Here is a 21,326-nt window from a genome sequence, read left to right on the forward strand (position 1 = left end):
AATCACAGCCTGAGCCAGGTGTGGTGGCGCACACTTATAATCCTAGCACTTGGAAGGCTGAGACAGGAGGATCATACAGGTTCAAAGCCAGCCTCAGCTACTTAAGGCTCTCAGCAACTTAGTGAAACCCTGTTTCCAAATTATAAAATAGGGCTGGGGTATAGGCCCTAGGTTCCACTCCCAGTAACACACACACACACACACACACACACACACACACACACACACACACACAAGTTTACAGCCTGAACAAGGGTTGTTATGAAACTGGGGGTGTTCTGTAGTATCAGGACCCAAAGTATCATGACGTTTAGGTTGAAATTCATGAAAGTCATGAGAGCTTCAATGCAACTACTCTGTTTCCAGATTTCTTCTATGGCTTCACAGAAAAATTATACCATATTCCTTTACTTATAATCTTCTTTCCTTTTTTGGGAGAAAGAATTATGCCAAGGAGGTTATTTTTCTCCTCAAAGATCATTTTCTTTTTAATTTTGAAGTCACCTCAAATATACTGAAAGGAAGAATGGTTTGAATCATGACACTCTCTACCAGCTAAACAGAATTAATGCCTACTGATAGAAAATAGCTCACTTCCTCAGGCTGACTGTCTTTAACCCTGTAAGTACAAAGACTCTGCTGCTGACCCAGTTGGAGAAAAAAATAAAGTGCTGAGAGATTTTTTAAAAACCAAAACTTAATTAAGCTAATCACAATGGAAGGAAAAACATCCTGTACATGTGCCTGCAATGGTTCAGAGTAAAATGCCAACCCTTCACAAGTGATATGTTTATGTCAAGCTTGAGCATCCTCTAATAAGCTGACCTTTACCAATCATATTCCCAGTGACCTTCAGCCCTTCACTGATTTGGAGCAAGCCCAGGAAATTTACTCTGAGATACATTAATTGTAAAGTGTTTTCTTTAATCTCTACCATGAGCAGAAAAGATTAAAAATAAAAAAGAAGAGAAGGCAAATAACACACAGACAGACAGACAGACAGACAGACACACACACACACACACACACACACACACACACACACACACACTCTGCTGGAGCCCGAGTTTTTCTTCCTGAGTAGGTAGTCATGTTTCTCCAGCAATATTAGCCTGAAAAACCAAGGGCCCAAGGATGGGAGAAAGAGACACACAGAGGTCCCCACCATGCTATCTTACTGCTTATTAAATGGGTTCTTGCAGAACATCACCCGATTTGCTTCTCTTGTTAGCATCGCATAGTACAATCAAAACTGAGTTAAAGATATAAGAGAAGGTTTATGAAGGCCTAAATCTACCCTCTCTGTTGCATATAAAATATAAAGGCCCCCAGGGGAAAAAAATAGACGTCACTCTTGTCTTCCATGACATGTGCTCGAGCAACAGAGCCCACACAGTGTGATCTTTCTGCTTCAGTGCAATCAGAGGTGGCTCTGCTGCTGCTGCCAAATGTAAACAATGACTTCAGTATGGCTCTTCTCTGGTGGGATCCTGGGGATGAGGCAGCTCTACTCCAGTAGATAGATTTTTATTTTATTTTATTTTATTTTGTGGTACTGGGGATGAAACCCAGGGGCTTTCTACCTCCAGGCTACACTCCTAGACCTATTTTATATTTTATTTGGAAAAAGGGTCTCATTAAGTTGCCGAGAGCCTCACTAAGTAGCTGAGGATGGCTTCAAACCTGTAGGACCCTCCTGTCTTAGTCTCCCAAGCACTGGGATTACAAGTGTGCACCACCACGCCCGGCTAATGGATAGTCTCTTTGAAACAAAACAAACCCCACTACTTTAATTTCCCATCGTATTATTAATTATTGACCCTGAAAGAACTGTACTGAAAAGCATACTATCTTGAGTTTGACTTAGGGAGATCGGGTCCCAACCTTTGACCCAGGATTTAGGTCTTCATGAGTGAATGAATATTATTCATATCAATTACTGCTCTTTATTTTATGAGTTAACATTTTTTTACTTGGCCAACTCTCAATCCATCAAGAACTAAAATACCAACCAATACTGTGACCTAATTCACCTAGAATATCTTTCTCAAGTCCTTGCCAAAGTAGAGACTGGAAGGATGCCTGTTTTGAGATTTATTCCAAGCCAACATAACCTGAAGCATAAAAATACAACAGAGCTATGCTTAGCTGAAAAGAACAGATAAATAATATTGACATTTGCTGAATTAGACAGTAGCATATAGCTTTTCTCACCACAATTTTTCAAGGTTGGCACTTGTTGTAGGTTGAATGTGTCCCCCCTAAAAGCTATGTTGAAGTCCTTACCCTGGAACCTATGGATGTGATCTTATTTGGAGATAGAATCTTTATAGATATAATCAAAATTAGAATGAGCTCAGCCTGCATTAGGGTGGCCCTAAGTCCAATAACTAGTGTCCTAATAAAGAGAGACTTAAAGACAAAGACACACAGAGGTACAATGGCCACTGTAAAGACAGAGGAAAAATTGAAGTGATGGAGATACAAGTCAGGAATGTCAAAGATTGTCAGCAACGACAAGAAACTAGGAATAATTAAGGAAGGACTCTTTCCTAAAGCCTTCAGAAAACATGGCCCTGTTCACCACTTGATTTTAGACATCTAGCTTCCAAAGATGTGAGGCAGTGCCTCTCTTTCAAGCCACTCAATTTGTGGCAATTTGTTATGGTATCCCTAAGGAACTGGCACGCTGTTGTTTTTCCCTCTTAAGATGGAGAAACTGGTTTAGAGAGGGTTTTGGGCTTCCCCAAAGCCATATTCAAAACTCGATGTTAGCTTCCGGCTTAATTCTTTGTTGTATCCATTTTCTGTACAGGTGGAACCTAACCTCCTGAGTATGGCATCCCTGCCCCCTAAGGCATCTGTGGTGGTTCCCTAGACAGGCCAGGTTGTCTCGTCCTTCTGTGGCTTTTGCACTGGATCTCCTACAGTTATTCTCTGTGGGACCCTAAAGTCATACCGGAGTCACCTCTGCAGTCCCCCTGTGGCAGAGGATGCATGCTCAGGGGGCCTGGTGTGAGAAAGCTGGTTGGCAGGAGGCCTGCAGCCCCTCTGCCTGACTCCTGGCCAGAGTCTCCAACCAAACTATCACCCTCTGCTCCTGGACAGCCAATCTGATCTCTGCATCCCAGGAGCCTCTCTTTGGGGCCAGACTCCGCGGAGGTTAGATCTTGCTCTGTGTAGATGGTGGTTTGTTTGCTTTCTTCCAGAGAAGGCAAGGACTTACTTTTCATTATCTATAACTTTGGAGCCTTAGCTAATAAAGATACAGTCCTGCCTTAGGACTAGGAGCTAAGTGCCTGCCGTCTGGATGTTCCCCTGCCAGCTGGCCCTCGTGGCTGCCCTAATTGTGAGGTATCTGGAGGGAGCTGTGGTGTGGCAGAAAAAAAACCCTGGAGTTGGCTTGGAGACTAGGCTTCTCATTTGAGGTCTGGTCTTCAACATCCCTAAGCCAGAGGCTTAATCATTCACTCACTTGTTCACTGATTAAAGAAAGATGTATGGATAAAAGGTGATCCTACCCCAGGGTCATGAAAATTACTTAACATCGTTGAATTTCTATTTAATTCTAGGCAACAGTCATGATGCTGACCTCCTAGAATCAGGGTTAGTGCTATAGGAAATAGTGACACTAAAAACTCTTAAAAATTGCCATGTCCTTTATAATTTCTTGTTAAAGAGAGAGGTGCAGAGTCATTTCTTCAGCAAGTGCATATGATACTTGGAAAGAAGCATGGTCACTAAATCAGACCTAACTGGGGAGGGAGCACAAAGTTACCCCTAGAACAAGTTCAGTTCTACTGTATGTTCAGACCTAGAGAATTCTGAGGCTGGTCATGCTTGTGAAATCTGAATACTTCAAAAAGGCTGAGGGTCACAAACTCTCCAAGAGCAATGTCTGTTAGTGCCCCTGCTGCTCAGAGCTAGAAGCTGAGACAGTATAGATGAAACCTGAACCTGACTCATGCTCTCTAGGAGCAAGTAAGACAGAAAGAGTCAAAAGGCAAGAGAATGAGTGGCCATGGTGCAGGAAGAACACCATGATGGCAGAATGCACAGCAGAGAAGGGCCCGTTTTACACCCCAGGTCAGCACAGCAGAGGCTGTGGAGGTACCCCCAGGCTCTTGTCTGCCAGGTGGAGGATGCTTATGTGTGCTATATTGTCTTCTGGCTGTGGGAGCACGCTTAGCTCATACTGGGTGAACCACCAGAGACTGGACCTCTGGATGCAGCTCACAGAGATTGGTGAGTGGTGGTTGGGATAACACTGGGCTTTATGCCATCCCTCGGAATCCCCAGGAGTTACCAGCTGCCCACAAAGGCCTCTGGGTTCATCACATAGATTTAATAGCTTTCTTCCTTTTTTTCTCTCTCATTTCCCCAATAAATATCGACATTCCCTTCTCCACAAAAAAAGAGAAAAAAACTTAATTTTCACTCAAATTCTTTTCTCAAAGGATATCACACCAAGTCAGTGAATAAAAATTACCCAGGATAGACAATTTTCTGTGTCTTTAAGAATAAGCTTGCAAAAGATGAAGAGGTATTTCATATAAAGAAGGTTCCAGAAGGTACAAATCACTGAGTACCATGCAGTAACTTAGGAAATCTAGAAGGCAAGACTCCAGGGCAGGAGAAAAGGGGCATGGATGAGAAATAAGATGATACTATGAATGAACTGGCTAGTAATGAGCCATGACTTTCATGTCAAAAAGATCTGAATTAAGCCCGGCGTAGTGGCGCATGCTTGTAATCCCAGCATTTGGGAGGAAGAGACAAGAGGATTGCGCAGGCTCGAAGCCAGGCTCAGTGACTTAGTGAGGCTCTCTGCAACTCAGTGAGACCCTGTTTCAAAATGAAGAATAAAATATAGGGTTGGGGGTGTCACTCGGAGGTAGAATGCCCCTGTACTCCACCCCTAGTACTGCAAAAACAATGAATTAATGTTGAAGTCAGAGAAAACTACCTAAGGATTTTGAGCAGGGATATAATAATCAAAACTGCATTTCAAAAGAAACTTATGCCCAAGGTGGAGAATCCTAGAGGGAGGACAGGCCTGGAATTGACGGAGCTCAGAGACTCCAAGCTTCTCCTGTGTGTGTGTGTGTGTGTGTGTGTGTGTGTGTGTGTGTGTGTGTTACTAAGGAATGAGCCCAGGGGCATTCTACTTTGGAGATAGAACCCCAGCCATGTTTTTTTTTAACCTTATTTTTATTTTGAAACATGGTTTTTCTAGGTTGATGAGCGTCTCACTACTTGCTGAGGCTGTCCTCAAACCTGTGATCCTCCTGTCTCAGCCTCTCAAGTCCTGGGATCACAGGCGTGTGCTACCAATCCCAGTGACTCCAAGCTTTTTGAGGACAGGTGCCAGGTCTTGTAGATAGCTGGGCCAGATATCTAAGTACACAGCTTTTATATCATTCTCAAAAGAAGTCTGATTAAAAAGATGGGCTGGTGTGGAAAAGGGGTGTGAGTTTAATTTAGTAGCATTAAAAATGAAGTAACATTTGGGTCTTTGTGGGTCAGACTGAGATGGTTAGTCTGGTTTGTCGACCTGACTGGATCATGAAACACCTAAGGTCATGTGACTCTGGGTGTGCTGATGAGATGACTGGTTTATGAGATAGAAGATTAAAGGGAAAGTTCTGCCTTGAATGTGGGCAGCACAGTTCTGATTGGTGCAGGACCTGGGTAAAGTAAGGAGAAAGCTGAGTGAAGGCACCGTGGTGGTTCTTCCCAAAGAAAGTGCGTCCGCTCTCATCTGAGATATCCATCTTCAGCTCTTTGAACTAAATCTTCACCATGGTTTCTTCAGAAAGTTTCCTGGCATTTCTATCTTGGACTGGGACTGAATTAGTGGTCAATCTGATTCTGAGACTCCGAATCTGGGACCACTGGACCAACTGCTGGTTCTTCCTGCTCTCCAAGTGCAGTTGGAAATGTGGGACTACACTGCTTTGGGTTGTAAGGTGATTTGGTAAATCCCCCTTTACCACATATATGTTCTGAGTTCTGTTGCTCTAGTGAACTTTGACCAATACAGACAGGATCTAGCATTCTAGAGGAAGGTCTGACCCAGCACAATGGATTTAGAAGTGCTAATATGTCACTAAGATGGCCAACATGACCTTGAGAGAGAAAAGGAACAAGGAAGATTGAGAATGGTCCTGAAAGGAGAGAGAGAGAGAGGAGAGAGAGAGAGAGAGAGAGAGAGAGAGAGAGAGAGAGAGAGAGAGAGAGAGAGCGCGCGCTAAACTGGAACGGTAGGAAGAGTGCCAGGTAAGGTTAAGGACTCAGGTAGTACTGAAGACCTTGACTTTGTAGAGATACAGATTCACAAGAGTGAATTCTTATTTTAATGAATGCATAGCAGGGTAATGATAAGATTTAAAAGAAAAAGAAGCAAGAGGCTTATACAGAACAAGTGGGCATAGGGTAGAGGTTGGTAGAAGGATAGGAAAGTCTAAAGAGATAATATGATGTATCAGATATCTGGGTCCTTGGCGAAGAAAATTAACCCAAGAATGCGCTCACTGGGAGATAAAGAAAGAGAGAAGGAGTTGAAGCCAAAGAACTGATCCCCAGGAGAAAGAGTGAAAGCTGAAAGGTGGGTGGAAGGCTTGAGACAGTAGGTAATGAAGTGAGATTTCACAGATGAAAGAGGGGCGAGAGGCCAGTGCATCTGCTCATATATTTAAAAGCTTATTCCATGTCATACTTGTGATTAAAATGGGAGATACCTTGAAAAGTCAAAGTTTAAATCTGTATCTTTGATAAATAAACTTAGGGGAGTTCAGTGTTGCTTAAAATAATTGGGGAGGGAGGCACAGAGAGTTACTGCCTACGACAAATTATTTAGTTCTATCAGGGCTTGATTAATGTCCTTGACAACAGAATTTGCAAACATAACATACCAAAAGTTTGGCAAATATCATTCAAAATAGACAGCTGAATGCACAAAAAATATTTTTGTAGCAAAATATTTTCAGTGCAATCTTAGTACTTGGGAAGCTGAGACAGGAGGATTATAGGTTCAAAGCCAGCCTCAGCAACTTAGAAGATCATGTTTAAAATAGAAAACAAGCCAGGCATGGTGGTGCATGCTTGTAATCCCAGCATTTGGGAGGCCGAGACTGGAAGATCGCAGTTCATGGACCACCTCAACTATTTAGTGAGGCCCTCTGCAACTTAGTGAGACCCTGTTTCAAAATAAAAAATAAGAAAGAGAGCTGGGGTATAGCTCGGAGGTGTAGCTCGGAGGTCAAATGCCCCTGGGTTCCATCCCCAGACCTGCAAAAAATAAAATAAAAAAAAAGAGAAAGAAAAAAGAAAAAAAGAGATCGGGATGTAGCTCAGAATTAAAATGTCTCTGGGTTTAATACCTCATACCAAAAAACAAGTAAATAAATAAATTTTTATAGCTACAAAGAAGGTTGATTGCACAAACATTGTATACATTTTTTCTGAAGGTGTATTTTTTATTTCAATACATGTTCAAAACTGAGATAAATGAATAAGGAGACTCACAGGGTAGAAAATATCTACAATCTGAGCTCAGGAAGATAAATTGTATCTAGGATATTAGGTATATTTGATTTGACGTAATTTTTTTATCTTAAAAACAGTATGTTTTAGAAAGAAAAGTGCATGATTATAGCTTCTAAAAGAACTTAGCTGGCTGCCCCAAAACAAGAAGGCAAACTGAGAAAATCTGGCTTATTCTATTGAGTTCATTTAATTGGTTTCAATAGAAACATCCAAGATTCCTTATATTTTGTTCAAAGCACTGTTTTTTTTTAAATGCAAGATAAAGATGCTATCTCTATACATGAGCAATTACTTAGGTCTAGAGGATAATTTTAGCATCACATTAATTTATCAGTGACTAGTTCTTAGTCCTAGCTGCATATGCTTATCACCTGGGGTGATTTAAAAACCATTAATATGTACACCCCAAATCCCAGGGATTCCAAATTAATAGTTTTGAGAAAGCCCAGAAATTAGTCATTTTTGAAAACCCTCCAGGTGATTCTAAGACATAACCAGAGTTGAAAAACCACTGTTTTAGACAAAGTTGTGCTACTTTGGCCTGAATTATTGAAATAATCCTCTTTTCTCACTCTTGGAAACAGAACTAATCCAAACCAAATTATTTTTGGTTCTTTGTGACTACAGTGATACAAGGTAGTTTAAATGGAAGTTTTCCCTGGTTTTTAAAATTTAGAGTCTTGAGACTTCCGGGAAGATGGCGACCGAGAAAAGCGGGGCTTAAGAGTCCCGCTAACAACCAATCTCCATTACCACAAAAAGAGCGCCTTTCATAGCCAGAAAACACCATCACCAGAAAAACAAAAAAAACCACCAGGCTCCAGAGAGAAAGCGGACTGAGAACAGAGCTCAGGGCCACAGAGGAGACACACGCGCCCGAGGACGCGGCAGCAGCGCCATACTGCCGGCGGCAGCGGCGAACTCAACGGACGGCTACAGCAAGCCAGGTGAGCCGCTGCGGAACAGCCAGGCGGGATCTTTCGGCGCAGACAGCATTTAAAGCTCCCAGTGGCTGAGCTCAGCACACGCTGCAGGGATTCAGAGTGGAAATCAAAACCAGAGAAGAAAAAATACGCCAGCCTCATGGCCGAGGGCGTGGCAGAGGTGCCATATTGCCACCGGCGGCGGCAGCAGCAGTGAATTCACCGAGTCCAGTACAGCTACATCTGCGAACTCAAGAACAGTGAGTCAAATTGCGGGCCACAGAGGAGAAATCGCAGTATTGGGCCTCCTGGGACTTGACCCAGTGAGGGAGTGGTGGTGGCAGAGATATCACACCATAGGAGAACGTGCAACCTGGCACCCCCCATAGTTTAAAGCAGCCTCTATCAACTCCCTGGGTCGGAGACTCTGTGATACAACCCAGTAAAGGAGTACTGGGGTCTGAGATAATACAGACTCGAGATCCAGAGCACCTTAAGTGAAGCCATAGTGACCCAAGGGAAGAACCCAGAGAAGGCACAAACCTCCGAAATCATGGGAAAGAGGAATAACACTGGAGTAATGAATGTGCACAACCCCACAACATCAGAACCTGATAAAACAGAAAATCAGAGATTTCTAGAAGATCAAATCAGGAAAATAACTGTAGAAATAATAGAGGTGCTTCGAAAAGAACTCAGAGAGAGCCAAAAAGAGATAAAGGATGCAATTAATGAAGTAAAGGCCTCAATTCAAAGCACAAACAACCGATTAGACCACATGGGGAACAGAATCTCGCTCTTAGAAGATGAGCAATCCAAAAATGAATGCATAGTTTCTAATCTAGAAAAAAATATCCAACAGCAGGAATCTGACATTGAAGAAATATGGGCCCATTTTAAGAGAGCTAACCTAAGAATAATTGGAATAGAGGAGGGAAAAGAAAGTGATACCAAAGGGATCAACAATCTCTTCAAGGAAGTAATAGCAGAAAATTTTCCAAATATAGAGCAAGAGGTTGATACACAGATCCAGGAAACTTATAGAACTCCCTTTAGACAGAATCGGAGAAGAGGATCCCCACGCCATATAATTGTCAAAATGACCAATGTGGAAGCCAAGCAGAGAATCTTAAAGGCAACAAAAACAAAGGGCCAACTGACATTCAGAGGCAAACCAATTAGAATCACTCCAGACTTCCCAAACCAAGTCATGAGAGCCAGAAGGGCTTGGAGTAACATATTCCAAACTCTGAAAGAAAACAACTTCCAGCCAAAAATTTCCTATCCAGCAAAACTTTCTATCAAATTAGATGGAGAAATAAGAAGCTTCCATGACAAACAGAAACTGAAGGAATTTATGTCTTCAAAACCAGCGCTAGAGAAAATACTCAAAGAGATTAACTACAAAGAAGAAATAGGTAACACTCACCAGAACCAGAGAAACAAGATTTTCCATCCAACAGACAACTAAGATTGGTTATCTGTGGAGATTCATTATTTATGTTAGTCTTTTACCTATCTCTAAATGGTATTGTTTGCCTTTATTGTTGTTAATTTCTAGGATTTCTAGTTGGAATATTAATATACCTTCAGATATAGCATTTGGAAATATTTTATCCAATTCTATTAGTAACTTTTAACTCTGTTTACATTGTCTTTGGATATACAATATTTTCTTTTATTTTTTAGGGAGTTAGTATATTCTTCTGTTGCCTGTGCCATTGAAATCATATCCAAGAAATCACTGCCAATTTCAATGTTGTGAGGTTTTATGACCCAGATTTTCTCCTAAAAGTTTATAGTCTTAAGATTTATATTTAGGTCTTTTATCTATTTTGAGTTAATACTTGCATATGGGATTAGGTAAGGGTCCAATTTTATTCTTTTCCATGTAATTATTATTTTTCAACAATATTTAGTTAAAATATTATTATTTCCATCACCAAATGTTCGTGGAAACCTTGTCAAAAATAACTTGACAATATAGGGAAGAATTTAGCTCTAGGCTTGTATTTAACTCCAATGGTCTATATATCTGCCTTTAGAACAGTACTACGCTGTTTCAATTATTGTAGCTTTATATGATTTGAAATCAGAAAATATATATCTGCTAGCTTTGTTCTTTTTCAAGATCGTTTTGGGTATCTAGAATTCATATTCCATATTAGGATAGATTTTTTTCTGAAAAATAAATATATAAATATATGATAGTTTCACCTAAAAAAACAGAAAAAAATATGCTCTAGTAAGAAAGAAAGCAAAAAGAAATATTGAAATGCTATCTTTAAATCATCAAATGCTTGGTATCAGACAAATGAAACTGTTATGTGAGATTATCATTTTTAATTTTGGATAAATTGCTATAATACTAGATGTCAACCACTAAGCCAAGCATGGGAAGGAGGGATGGGGAGAGAATGGGGTGGGGATCGGGTGGGGGCTGACTGGGCGATGTGTGCATGTATGTCTACAAAAGTTTGTATCCCACTATGATGTATGAATACAGTGCACCAATAAAATAAAATTAAAAAAAAAATTTAGAGTCTTATTATGTATGTCCTGTTCTTAGGCTATGTGTACTTGGGAATCAGCAGTATCTTTTCTCTTGAGTTTTGGTCACCATTCTAGTAAATGAAAGAAAACAATTTCAAAGAGATAAATGCACCTTACCAGGGTGCTAAGCATGTTGAGGTAAGAGCTTTTTATGTTGTTCACTTTGTTCAATGGAAAAAAATTATGATTTTTTGCAAAAATAAAATTTGTTGTTTATTATACTCCAGGTTGTCTGTTAATATACATATATATGTATATATATTATTTGAAGAATATATATATGTAAAGAGAGTAATATATATTATATGAGAAATATATGTGATGTCATATATAATATATATCCCTAAACAAAAGAGACTGTCTACAAGCCCCTACAAGGTAGATACATTGATATTCCAATTTTATGACAGAAAACTGGGTCTTAGAGGTGCAAGGTGACACAACTGATAAATGATGGTGTTGAATTGATAGTCTAGCACCCCAGGGCTAAACCATTATGTTTCATTAACAGTTAATTAGGTATTACTATATTGTTTTTCTTAATCAATTAAAAACACCTTCTCAGTTGGGCATGGTGGCACATGCTTGTAATCCTAGTACTTGGGAGGCTGAGATAAGAGGATTTGGGTCCCTGGACAGTCTCAGCTACTTAGTGAGGCCCTACGCAACTTAGTGAGTCCCTGTTTCAAAAATTAAAAAAATAGGGCTAGGGGTGTAGCTCAGAGGTAGAATGCCTCTGGGTTTTACACCCAGTACAAAAAAAACAAAAACAAAAACAAAAACAAAAAAAACAAAAAAAAAACAAAACTGAGATTTATGCTTGGGCATTGTTATCACAAGATTCATTCTTTCATTTCTTGTAACCAAAATAAACTGCAAGCAATGAAAAGGGATCTTTAGTGATTTTATACTTAAAAGAGTTAACAAATCAGGTCTAAATCATTTGTATAAAAGTGGAATTCATTAATGTCAAGAGTGTGGAAAAATTATATAGAATCAAAAGGCTGAATAACTTACCTGACATACTATCTCTTTTTCTGAGAAACTTGTATAGAATTAAATGTTAGCAGGACACTGATAATTTTATATACATACATAGCATTTATGGGGAAGTGATGGGATAGGGGTGGGATCTGGAGGGAAACACACCAGGTGTTGTATGCAGATATGTTCTCATCATTCTATACCTCAGTGTGTTGTATAATTACAATGTACCAATAGAAGTATAAAAATAAATAAAAAGTGATTTGTGAAAAGCACTACATAAACTATTAAGTTCAGAATTTCTTAAATGTTATGCTCCTGAAATAATAATGTAGGCTGCCTTTTTCTAATAATTTTTCCTTCAATTTGGTCCTTCAATTTCACTCCACTCAAAATAGTATCATTACGGACATCATCAACCAATCAAGAAATAAAAGTGGTAGCCAGAAAAAAAAACTAAAACTACTCAGGTCAAAACGGACTTTGATGATCATTGAGAAACCGTGTCTTGTGTTCTCTGGGATCATAGATAAAAAGCAGATTACGTTTAAATGCCACTGAAGTGGTAGCAGTGACTTGGGACCTGAATCAACAAAAATGATGATTATATAAAGTTGTAGATTAAGGAAACATACCCAATACCTTACATATGCCATTAATACAGACATTTCTGCTGTTGTCACCTTCAAAGCAAGGGGTACCATCAATGACGGCATCCAGCATTCTCTCAGAAAACTGGCCATCTATGGGTCGGCAGTAGAGCTCACAAGGATGTGCTGAAGTGAGAAGAAGACGAATCCTTCTAAGTTAGCTGTTAAACTCAGCACCCACCCCGGATTCCTTTGTACTCATCACCCACAGTGTCATTTAATCTGGAGATCCCGTCTTTGGTCTTTCTGATACACATGCTAACATGTAGACTTGTTCCTTTTTATAACTAGAACCGGGCGCAGTGACCCACACTTGTAATTCCAGCATTTGGGAGGCTAAGGCAGGAGGATCATGGTTCAAGATCAGCCTCAGCTACTTAGTGAGGCCCTTTGAAAATCAGTGGTACCCTGTTTCATAATAAAGAATAAAAAATAGGACTAGAGGTATAGTTTAGAGGTAGAATGCCCCTGGGTTCCATCCCCAGTACTGCAAAAAAAAAAAAAAAAGGCTTATAACTAATAAATCTGGAACACTGATTTTAAATATTGTATGCCTTTTGTTACAAATGATGATAACTTTCAATATAGTATTGACCTGTGCTTTTAAAAATAAGATGCTGGGCCGGGCATGGTGGCGCACGCTTGTAATCACCGTGCTTGGGAGGCAGAGACAGGAGGATTACACAGGTTTGTAGTCAGCCTTGCTGGCTTAAGAGACCCTGTTTCCAAATAAATAAAAAATATAAAAAATAAGGTCTGGGAGTGTAGCCCAGAGGTTGTAGGGCTTCCAGGAACCCCAGTAACATACACACACACACACACACACACACAAAAAAAGATGCTGGGCATCTAGTGTCAACCTAGAAAATAAGTAACTGCAACAAGAGACACAGGATTTCAGGTAAGCTGAATGCCTACTCACTTCTCAGCCTTCACTAGACCTTCGCTAGAAACATTCCTCTCACTAACACCACTAGTACCAGCACCACCTCCATTACCTACTCCCAACAAATATTCTTTCTCATTCTCCCCAAGTCCCAGAACAGCTTAAACACAGATTGTTAGCAACAGTGTAGAAACAGTATGGACTACTTTGCCAAAGTTAAAGCCAGCCTGCTTATCCTAGTAGCCCATCCCAATGTCTTGAGTCCAACATGGAAGCATTTCTATGGTTCAGTTTTCTACCCATTGTGAGTAATTTAGGGGCTACACACAGCACAGGGATTTATGGGGAGGTATGTACTCATGCGTACGAACACAGAAAGATAATTTTTAAGGCACAATTTCTTTGAAATGTTAATAGGCAATATATGCAACTGATAAAAATTCAAACAGTACTTTTCTTCTGAATGTTATCTATTGCTTTTCTTAACGGGAAAAATTTGAGAATGCCTCCTTCAGAAAGGCCATTTGGAAATCTCTCTGGATTTGTTGTTTGTGGTCAGGCTCTAAATTTCTTTGTGCTGTGACTAGCCGAGGGCTTGCTGATATGAGCTGTCATGGACCCTACTCAGTGTGGGCGGAGTGCATGGCTAATGACTTGCTAAACATGTCTGTTCAATGATGTAATGATCCATGTGGCAAGGAAATAAAAGTGTAAAAGTCACACAACCATAAACGAGAGCAAAAGCTCTGAAATAGAGGTCAAACGCATCTCCTCAAAGCTTAAAGGAGAAAGGTAAAAGAAAATAATGAACATCAGCTGATTTTACATAGGATGCAGTGGAGAAAATGTCTTAGAAGGAGGACAAAATAAAAATGAGTCAATGAAATCATTGAACACAGTGCCAATGGAAGGGCCAGAAGACTCGGAGGATAAAACACAACTCAGGACTATTTTAGAGCTCCTTCGGTGGAAGGATGCTTAGCCCTATCACTGCCCAAGGTGACTCCTAGAGGAGTCACCTGGGAGCAATTCTGGTCTCCCAGGGATGAGAACACCCATAGGAATGGATGAATCTGGGGGATCATTTCATTAAGATTTTGAGCTTTAGAATTCAGATGTACATTTTTTTTTTGTACAAATAAAGCAGAAAAGAAAAGCAGCCTCAAATAAGACCGTGAAAGACTTCCGGGAAGATGGCAACCGAGAAAAGTGGGGCTTAAGAGCCCCGCTAACAACCAATCTTCATTACCACAAAATCAGCGCCTTTCATAGCCAGAAAACACCATCACCAGAGAAACAAAAAAATCACCAGGCTCCAGAGAGAAAGCGGACTGAGAACAGAGCTCAGAGCCACAGAGGAGATACACCGGCCTCACACCTGAGGACGCGGCAGCAGCGCCATACTGTCGGCGGCAGAGGTGAGTTCACCGGATGGCTACAGCAAGCCGAGGTGAGCCACTGTGGAACAGCCAGGCGGGATTTTTCAGCGCAGGGAGCATCTAAAGCTCCCAGTGGCTGAGCTCAGCACACGCTGCAGGGACTCAGAGTGGAACTCAAAACCAAGAAGAAATAAGCCAGCCTCACAGCCGAGGGTGTGGCAGTGGCTTATTTGCCAACAGCGGCAGCAGCAGCAAATTCACCAAGTCCAGTACAGCTACATCTGCGAACTCAAGAACAGTGAGTCAAATTGCGGGCCACAGAGGAGAAATCCCAGTACTGTACTCCCTGGGACTTGACCCAGTGGGGGAGGGGCGGTGGCAGAGATATCACACCATAGGAGAATGTGCAACCTGGCACCCCCCATAGTTTAAAGCAGCCTCTATCGACTCCCTGGGTCGGAGACTCTGTGATACAACCCAGTAAAGGAGTACTGGGGTCTGATATACTACAGACTCGAGATCCAGAACACCTTAAGTGAAGTCATAGTGACCCAAGGGAAGAACCCAGAGAAGGCACAAACTTCCAAAATCATGGGAAAGAGGAATAACACTGGAGCAATGAATGTGCACAACCCCACAACATCAGAACCTGATAAAACAGAAATTCAGAGATTTATAGAAGATCAAATCAGGAAAATAACTGTAGAAATAATAGAGGTGCTTCGAAAAGAACTCAGAGAGAGCCAAAAAGAGATAAAGGATGCAATTAATGAAGTAAAGTCCTCAATTCAAAGCACAAACAACCGATTAGACCACATGGAGAACAGAATCTCGCTCCTAGAAGATGATCATTCCAAAAATGAACGCATAGTTTCTAATCTAGAAAAAAATATCCGACAGCAGGAATCTGATATTGAAGAAATATGGGCCCATTTTAAGAGAGCTAACCTAAGAATAATTGGAATAGAGGAGGGAAAAGAAAGTGAAACCAAAGGGATCAACAATCTCTTCAAGGAAGTAATAGCAGAAAATTTTCCAAACACAGAGCAAGAGGTTGATACACAGGTCCAGGAAACTTATAGAACTCCCTTCAGACAGGATCGGAGAAGAGGATCTCCACGCCACATAATTGTCAAAATGACCAATGTGGAAGCCAAGCAGAGAATCTTAAAGGCAACAAAAACAAAGGGCCAAGTGACATTCAGAGGCAAACCAATTAGAATCACTCCAGACTTCCCAAACCAAGTCATGAGAGCCAGAAGGGCTTGGAGTAACATATTCCAAACTCTGAAAGAAAACAACTTCCAGCCAAAAATTTCCTACCCAGCAAAACTTTCTATCAAATTAGATGGAGAAATAAGAAGCTTCCATGACAAACAGAAACTGAAGGAATTTATGTCTTCAAAACCAGCGCTAGAGAAAATACTCAAAGAGATTAACTACAAAGAAGAAATAGGTAACACACACCAGAATCAGAGAAACAAGATTTTCCATCCAACAGACAACTAAGATTGGTTATCTGTGGAGATTCATTATTTATGTTAGTCTTTTACCTATCTCTAAATGGTATTGTTTGCCTTTATTGTTGTTAATTCTTAGGATTTCTAGTTGGAATATTAATATACCTTCAGATATAGCATTTGAAAATATTTTATCCAATTCTATTAGTAACTTTTAACTCTGTTTACATTGTCTTTGGATATACAATAATTTTTTTATTTTTTAGGGAGTTTGTATACTCTTCTGTTGCCTGTGCCATTGAAATCATATCCAAGAAATCACTGCCAATTTCAATGTTGTGAGGTTTTATGACCCAGATTTTCTCCTAAAAGTTTATAGTCTTAAGATTTATATTTAGGTCTTTTATCTATTTTGAGTTAATACTTGCATATGGGATTAGGTAAGGGTCCAATTTTATTCTTTTCCATGTAATTATTATTTTTCAACAATATTTAGTTAAAATATTATTATTTCCATCACCAAATGTTCGTGGAAACCTTGTCAAAAATAACTTGACAATATAGGGAAGAATTTAGCTCTAGGCTTGTATTTAACTCCAATGGTTTATATATCTGCCTTTAGAATAGTACTACACTGTTTCAATTATTGTAGCTTTATATGGTTTGAAATCAGAAAATATATATCTTCTAGCTTTGTTCTTTTTCAAGATCATTTTGGGTTTCTAGAGTCCATATTCCATATTAGGATAGATTTTTTTCTGAAAAATAAATATATAAATATATGATAGTTTCACCTAAAAAAATAGAAAAAAATATTCTCTGGAAAGAAAGAAAGTAAAAAATATTGAAATGTTATCTTTAAATCATCAAAAGCTTGGTATCAGACAAATGAAACTGTTATGTGAGATTATCATTTTTAATTTTGGATAAATTGCTATAATACTAGATGTCAACCACTAAGCCAAGCATGGGAGGGAGGGATGGGGAGAGAATGGGGTGGGGATCGGGTGGGGGCTGACTGGGCGATGTGTGCATGTATGTCTACAAAAGTTTGTATCCCACTATGATGTATGAATACAGTGCACCAATTAAAAAAAATAAAAAGACAATACATAAAAAAAAAATAAAGAAGACTGTGGATGGAAAAAAGAAAAAAAGAAAAAAAGAAAAAAAGAAAAGCAGCCTGAATAATTATGAAGCTTTCTCTTACAAATTGCCTATTTCAAAACTTGTGGGAAAGGCCAAGACTAGGGGCACCTAAGATGCAAAATTTAAGGAGGCACTCAATTTCAGATTTATATAAATAAATTCCCTTACAGAGTGATTCTCCATCCAACTGCAAGTGCTACGGTGAATTCCAGAATGGTGAGTTTCCAATGTTTGTCTTTGTGCTGTTTGAACCATTCCACAAAAAATAAAAATATCCAGAGACTTCTGCTAGTCTTGTTGTATAGCAAATTGAAAAGAATTTGGATTGTTAAAGTAACAGCTAATAAAGCTGGGTGTGGTGGTGCATGCCTATAAACAAAGTACTTGGCAGGCTGAGACAGAAGGATCATAGGTTCTTGGCCAGCCTCAGCAACTTTGTGAGACCCTGTTTCAAAATAAAAAACAAAATAGGGCTAAGGGTGTATCTTAGACAAAGAATGCCCCTGGATTCAAACCTCAGTAACACACACACACGCACATACACACACACACAAACACCACACACACTCACACCAGCTAATACATTATTTGAAAATAATTTTCTAGATTTTGTTTTGGTCTAATATGGTAGCTATCTTATTTTAACAATCATAACCATCCTATACAATCATTATTTTATTGTCTATTTCATAGATGAGAAAATTTAGGCACAGAGACATTAAGCTTCCCAAGATCTCCCAGTCTGTGTGGCACATGAAGACATCAACGTGCTTTATTGTCAATCAACAAAAAACCAAGCATCTCTGATGAGATATTTAAAATGACTGCAGTTCAGATGATTAGGCAGTTATTATTCATGAATGTTATAAATCCATGAATAATAACATAAATATACAAAGTAAATTGAGTCGCGTATCAACAGGACTGTTTTAATTAAAGTCCATTCTCTCATGGGCATAACTACAGGGAAAATATTAGACCCAGAGCATTTATTTCCAAGGGGAACAGATTTAAAAGTTTTAGTTCATTGATATCTAATATTAACCAGAGAAGGAGACAATCTTTCTATGACTAAATTTCCTCATCTAAAACATAGGAATAATAATACTTACCTTGCTGGGTAACTGTGAGCGTTTACACATTAATACAGAGATCACATGTCAAGTACTCGGTACTGTGCTGGATATACAGTAGGTGCTCAACAAATGACCCTTGTTTTTATTTCCTCATCATAGACTCGAGGAAAAAAAACAACACAAACTTTCTTAAATATCTGCTTCCTCTTCAGATTGCTTTATTATTCCTTTATTAATTAATTCTACATTAAATTTATATATTTATATATTTTTATATATTTTCTAAGCAATTGGTGTCCTGTTAGTCTAGCATTAAAAAATATAGATTCTCAGTCATCCCATAACTTTCTTTTATTATGACCACAGACCTCACTCTAAGACATTCCATTTATACAATAACTGCGGAGGTCCTCTCAGATCTGCACTTCCATAACTATGGATTTACAGGCACCTCAACCAAACTGCAGTGTTCTCAGGAGTGCTCAAGTCACTTGTGCATTGGTCTGAAGGAGCCATAGCACACACCGCTGAGGACTCGGAAGCTCAGGAGAGGTAGGAGGGAGCACAGGGATTCTCCTTCTCCCACACACACTGCTGGAGTTAGATCCATAGGATTCAAGTACCAGCCCCGACTCTTCCATCCTCCCAGGCTTCCCAGGCTCTAGTTTGTTACAATCATTAACCTTCCTCAAAAATTACTAGCAGGATATTACTCCTAGAAAATGCTCCTAACCTATCTTTAATAAATTAACTGATATGACAATGACCAACATTGTTAGAAAATTCTTATCAAGCAGCCAAGTAATTATTTATTTTAATCCTGAGAGATTATCAACCTAGGCAGTGGCTTTCATAACAGTGAGCACTCCTGGCAGCAGTGGAATGCTCATCCACAGAGAGATGAACAAATCCATTAAGTTGTATTTATATAATGAAATGCTACAAAAATGCTGGGTAGGAATGACATAAACCCCAATGTCAGGATCTAAGAGAGGTCAGCGACTCAAGATAAGATATAGAATCAGCAAAGATTTGATCCTCGGGCAAACAAACACCTATTGTTAGCTGAGGCTGGGCATGGTGGTGCATACCTGTAGTGCTAGCTATATGAGAGGCGAAGGCAGAGGGATTGCAGGTTCAAGTTCAGCCTGGGCAACTTGGCAAGATTCTTTCTCAAAATTAAAAATAAAACGGGATGGGGATGTAGCTCAGTAATAAAACATATCTGAGTTTAATCCCCATTAACACAAAACAAACCAAAACAAAAAGCCCAGAAAACACCCTGTTAACAATAGCTATCTCTGAGGAATAGGATATGTAGTAGAATAATAATTTACTTTAACTTCATTCTTCTATTTAGATTGTGTTTTTATAAAACACATATATTCCTTTTACACACAATGACCTAGGTCTCAAACAAGAAAATTAGAATAGTTTCCTTTCTCCTGTAATAATCATGACACATCTTCATGACGAGAGACCTTATTTCTAAGTTCCCCTCCATTCTGTTCCCCAGTGTGGAACTATTATATGCTTCAAGGTTAGACAGGTTAAAGAGTGCTGCAGGTGAGAAACACAAATGTGTGTGGAATACAAGTTCAGTGGTTTGTAGAGTTAGGTGTATCTTGTAAATAATCTTTGTGGCAATAATATTAACAGCAAAAGACCCACCACTGTGATTTTTGGAGTAGGTGTGCGATAGGTCAGAGGGAATCCCACACTAGAAGGAGACCTGACCTGTCTTCCTGACCCCTCCCTCTCTGGCCTCTGTCTTTTATGGTACTCTGAGGGGACTCTAGAAATATCACTAGCTTGATACATGGGCCTGCAAAAGGAGGTAAGGATGGCAATGGATGGTCATAATTCTCAGTGGCCATCATGGGTAGAAAGATTCTCTTTTCCAGATGTCAGCCCTGTTGATTCTGTCACCTCCCGATCCTTGAATATGTTCACTGTCTCACATTCATTCACCTTCCAGACACATCCTTTTGTCTAGGTCCTGTGATTATTTTTCCCTCTAGCTTTCAAGTCCATTTATAATTCAGCTAAGTGAAATCACTAAAGCTAATTCGCTGGTGAACCTTCACCCTTGCGCTGTCTGATTAATCCTTTCAAAGATAGCTCAGGTAAGTAAGTGAACTTATTAAATCAAAGGTTGCATTTTCAATTCTGCTGAAACAGAATGGCTCCACAGTTATAAAAAATTATATTAAATGATCATGAGAAGCAAAAAAAAATCAAACTTGCTAAGAAGGGTAAAACATTTATTTTGTTAGGGGAAAGATGTGATGCATCTCATGTATGTTGGTCAAGGTGATATCTACTCAGGCTAATAAGTAAGTCACTGTGCCCAGGAAATAGCTGGGTATGGTGGGGCATACCTGTCATCCAAGTATTTGGAAGGCTGAGACAGGAGAATTGCAGGTTTGAGGCCAGCCTCAGCAACTTAGCAAGACTCCCAGCAACTTAGTGAGACCCTGTTTTAAAATAAAATATAAAATAAAGTTGTGGGTATAGCTCAGAGGTTATAGCTCAGAGGTAGTATGTTCCTGGGTTCAATCCCAAGTAATACAAACAAAATAAAACAACAACAAAAAAAACATAGGAGTTGTATAGAAACAACCAGGATAAAGGATGCCTAATTATATTCTCATATAGGCAGTGGATACAGCTGGCAGCAATTTTTTTTTTGTTTGTTTGTGGTACTGGGCTTCCTGG

General features: G+C 39.6%; 1 protein-coding gene across 1 annotated transcript in view; it reads right to left on the minus strand.

Annotated features, from left to right (window-relative positions):
• The window catches only part of ADAMTS12 (ADAM metallopeptidase with thrombospondin type 1 motif 12), a gene marked incomplete at both ends in the record, with an annotated part of 344,716 nt that overhangs the window by 84,305 nt on the left and 239,085 nt on the right, over positions 1-21,326 (minus strand). The window contains one exon of the mRNA XM_080703192.1: positions 12,651-12,784. Coding sequence (XP_080559318.1) covers positions 12,651-12,784 — 134 coding nt within the window. The remainder of the gene's footprint in view (positions 1-12,650; positions 12,785-21,326) is intronic.

The sequence above is a fragment of the Muscardinus avellanarius genome (genome assembly GCF_963383645.1).
Source record: "Muscardinus avellanarius genome assembly, chromosome: 1".
NCBI classification, from domain to species: domain Eukaryota; kingdom Metazoa; phylum Chordata; class Mammalia; order Rodentia; family Gliridae; genus Muscardinus; species Muscardinus avellanarius.